This window comes from Theobroma umbraticum, unplaced genomic scaffold (assembly GCF_002168275.2).
Source record: "Theobroma umbraticum cultivar Fairchild unplaced genomic scaffold, ASM216827v3 scaffold_204.0, whole genome shotgun sequence".
In the NCBI taxonomy this organism is placed as follows: Eukaryota; Viridiplantae; Streptophyta; class Magnoliopsida; order Malvales; family Malvaceae; genus Theobroma; species Theobroma umbraticum.
This window is the reverse complement of record NW_018397267.1, coordinates 2,564,224-2,568,319: the sequence shown is the minus strand read 5'-3', so window position 1 is coordinate 2,568,319 and position 4,096 is coordinate 2,564,224. Positions and strand designations below refer to the sequence as shown.

General features: G+C 38.5%; 1 protein-coding gene across 1 annotated transcript; it reads right to left on the bottom strand.

Annotated features, from left to right (window-relative positions):
• Positions 1-2,093: 2,093 nt before the first annotated feature.
• Positions 2,094-3,080, bottom strand: LOC110424464 (Integrase-type DNA-binding superfamily protein). Its single transcript, XM_021439028.2, has one exon. The coding sequence runs from the start codon at positions 3,050-3,052 to the stop codon at positions 2,396-2,398; it is 657 nt and encodes a 218-aa protein (XP_021294703.1). The 5' UTR covers positions 3,053-3,080; the 3' UTR covers positions 2,094-2,395.
• Between the last annotated feature and the right edge of the window lie 1,016 nt (positions 3,081-4,096).

Here is a 4,096-nt window from a genome sequence, read left to right as displayed (position 1 = left end):
GGCATATCTTAACTTCCCACTTGAGACAGTTGCTAAGGCCATGGGTATTGGCTACACGAAAACTGACTTCAACGCTTGTTTGTCAGCGAAGTATCAAGGCAAAGACTCTGCCAGCACATATTCCGGCTTCAATAAAAATTTCAGAAATCACCGAAAAAGAGAGTCTAGAGATTGGGAGGAAAATGGTGATCAGGTTGTGATGGTTGAACAGCCTAGACTAAAGAGAATGGCTAGCGTGGAGGAGGTGCTTGAGGATGGATACGATGTGCTTGAGTTTCAGGATTTGGGGAGCGATTATTTGGAGAGTTTGCTGTCTTCTTTTTGACAGAATTCGGAAACATCTAGGTTGCCAAAAGAAAGGGTCTAAGGGACACAATATTTCAAAGATTACTACTGTACATTGAGATCGGTTGATCATTACGCATAATACTAGTTGGACTGTGTAATATTATCTGTTTGCAGGAATGCATGTATTACCATTAGTCTAGGTTTTCATTGCTGAAAACATTCATCATGATCTATTTGCTTATACAGTAATAGAATTATCACAAATTGTGATAACAGAGTGAATTTCATACCACATCTTCGAGAATCGTATGTAAGTGCTACATTCAAATATTTATCCACAAGTCGCATAGATTGAGAGGTTAAGAAATGTGAAAAGCATAGAGTAGGTTTATACTATCAAAGGTGACACAATTTCCTCCTTCCAAGACTCTAAAAGTTGGCCCAGAGGATCCATAGTCCTGCTTGAATGGCGTTTTGGAATACAGCAGCAACGCCTGTTGATTGGATTGTGATCTAAAGTGCCTTAGCATTTCAGACCATTTGATCCTTTGGCAAATCTTTTATGGGTTTGGGAGTATTAGAAAGGATTTTGGGCTAAACACTTAGGAGGGTCAATTTCATAATTGGGCTAACTTTGTCCATTCTGCGCACATTGGCTTGCCTCGTAGCCAGCTCACCGCAAACAGACACACAGTAGTAAACTATGTTTCTGCTACATTGGTTAAGCTAATGAAAATGGGGAGCAAACATCGACTAAGTTCCCCCCTTTCTCCACCAATATCTCAATTAGATCATTGATTGGAACGTTTTTCCGGCAAAAAATGCTATCAACACCTAAGTTATGACCTACAAAAAAAAAATTGAAAGGAAATGATTTGATTTGATTAGGATTTGAAATTGGAATATGATGTTTTGTTGATCTTTAACTTAATAATTGACTTAGGTTAAGAATTTAATTCCGGAATCAAGAAACGTACAAAAGAGATCTTATCTATAGGGCTAAAAGGCTTAAACCCTCATGCACAACGAAGAAAAAAAAACAAGGATCACGGCATGGTTGTTTCCTAGCTTTTCTCCTGTCTCGACCAATTGTAAACAAAATTTGAATTTGCTTCTCTCTCTCAAAACATATCCCACTTGAAAATAAAGTATTAGAAATAAATATTCTTGTGAATTTGACTGTTTAAACATCGGAGTCGGTGGGTACTTATCAAAGAGATAATATTTAATATTTTTTTAATTCGATAAGTCTTTTTGTGTTTTATTTTACCTCAAATGTTGGTCAAATTCGATCCCAACAATCAAGTGACTAATCAATCACAAAATTTATGTACACCAACCATTCTCTTGGATCCTTTGACAAGCAAGCTAGGTAACTGTCACATGGGTTAATAAGGATTTGATTTGATTTGATTTTGCATTGGACCTAATGTTCATTTGGTTTACTTTTCATAAATTTATTTGACTAACCATAATTTTCTTTGGTCAAAAATCAATAGGTGCACTTGTACGAGGAAGCAACACGTGCAATTTACTATTCAACGTAATCAGATGCAATGAATTTAACCAAAAATATATATAGTATCCGAGCTGGTCAATTCCGTCGGGCATGATGCAGACATGTTCCAAAGAGAATTTTTATAGTACTACTACGTGTTTTGGCACCTTGTCTAAACAATCTAATGAAGAACTTTTGCCATTCATTTGTATTGGGAAAAGTTTGGAATTAAAAGTAATACTTAGTGTTGCACTAGGAGGGGATCAAAGAGAAGGAAAAAACCTCATATCTTGAACCGATCTAGTTATTCTCAAGCCTCTTGCCTTACTGACATTCCTTTTATAACACAATAGGAACTGAAATATTGGTTCTCAGAGCGGATTTGTACACTTGTTGCAATGTGCGTTGGACACCGAATAGGGCTCTTATATACAAAAATGCTAATTAAGTACAACATTTGGAAAACAATAAATCGAAAGGAAAATGCAAACTTTCACACATCTAAATCCTAGTGCCTTTTGGGACTTTACATCCCGGTTGAATGGTAGAAATTCTGATGCCTCGAGCCCGTCTTAGAAAGGTTTAAAGAACTTGTCCAAGTTTATGCGACTACCCAGTTGTGCTGCTCTCTGATTCCGAAATTGAAAGTGCTCTGCAGCTGCTTCCTGAATCCGGATTCGTTTTCTCTGACCTTGTTGAACTTAAGTTCGGCCTTAATCTTTGGACCGACGATGCAGCCACAACTTCAGCTGGAAAATTGAGTAAAGCCTTGGCACCGCGCATCCTGAATGCTGCCCTGTCATAAGCCAGAGCAGCTTCTTCTGCTGTTTCGAATGTCCCTAGCCAAACGCGTGCACCATTTCGCGTGGAGTCACGGATCTCAGCAGCGTATTTGCCCCAGGGGCGACGCCTGACACCCCTGTAATGCTTCTTGGCGATGGTCCTGGATGGTTCAAGCATGTTTGTTGCGCTACTTTGGTTTCTTGGGGGAACATGAAACTGATGGAAGTTATTGATCGCCACCGCATGAGCGTTTGCTTCGTTCAAGACTTGGTAGATGAACATGTCTTGAGAATCGTTCTCATTAAATGGCAGCTGATTCTCGCTGTGGGAGACTTGAACCATGGATTCCTTCCAGGTCTTTTCTTCTGGATGGGATGTCATGGCGCTTAATTTTCCAGGGTACAGGATGGTGTTTGATGAGGCCTGAAGTTTGTACAAAGTGGCTCTAGACTTCCATTTAAGGAAGAAGAATCGTGGGTGCATGTGGGGTCTTTCCTTGGACTTTTTTTTATTAGGCAGAAGGAAGGTGAGAGGAAAAAGGGCAAAGACATACGTTTGCTCGACCTCGCTATATTCTACTTCTTCGGTGTTTATAAAGAATGGAATTTGCCCCTTGTTTTTCTAGTTATTACCAGCACACACTCTTTTTTTCCCCAAATATTTTTTTTCTTCAGTTAGGCTTTTTGTACATTTCAAAAAACGATATTTACCTTTTAAAATTTTCAAAACCGAATTTTATAATACAAGGAAAAATCAATAAAAGTCAAAGAAAAAAATTGAAACTGTATATCTATTTAATACTATATACAAATTAAAATCCTAATTAAATTCTAATAGAATTCAAACTCAACACTCTTCTAATCTTCCGTACATGAATTATGAAATACGGTCAGAGAAATTTGGGAAAGGATTTGATATTTGGCTTAGTCATAGATTTAGAGAAGAATAAGATATTTGCTGAGTCGGTTTTTGTACGGCTAGCAACTTTTTGTTGTTTGTCTCAGCTTCAGAAAGGGACGGATCAATGTTTCTATTCGGGGAAATTAGGAACCCCTTCATGTGAATAATTTTTCATCAATCCTTGAGAAAATTGGGAACAGAAATCCGATGTCGGTTTTGATGTCAATATTAGAACTTAGAACACGTCATTTTGTTGACTAGAGTGTGTACGTTTTTGAACTTGGATTGCCAGGAGGATTACGCAACATGGGCAGATGCATATAAGTGAGGGTAATTATTTCCTATGGAAATCGTACAATATTGTCTGATATATAGGTAAAGCATTGCTTTGAAATACTATGGCTAGGGAATTGGCAAATCTGTTTAGGTAAATGGCTGGAGTTTCTAGTAGGTTCATGTTATTGTTGGTGTGGTCATCAGGCACGCAATAAAGGACGTCAAGAGTTTGACTAGTGCCGGCCATGGAATCTCTGAGCTCATCACGGACGTCAGATTACTTCGAGCACGTGGGTCCCCTTTGGACAATGCTGCAACCAATCCCCATCTTGACTTTTCAACGGTCGAGTC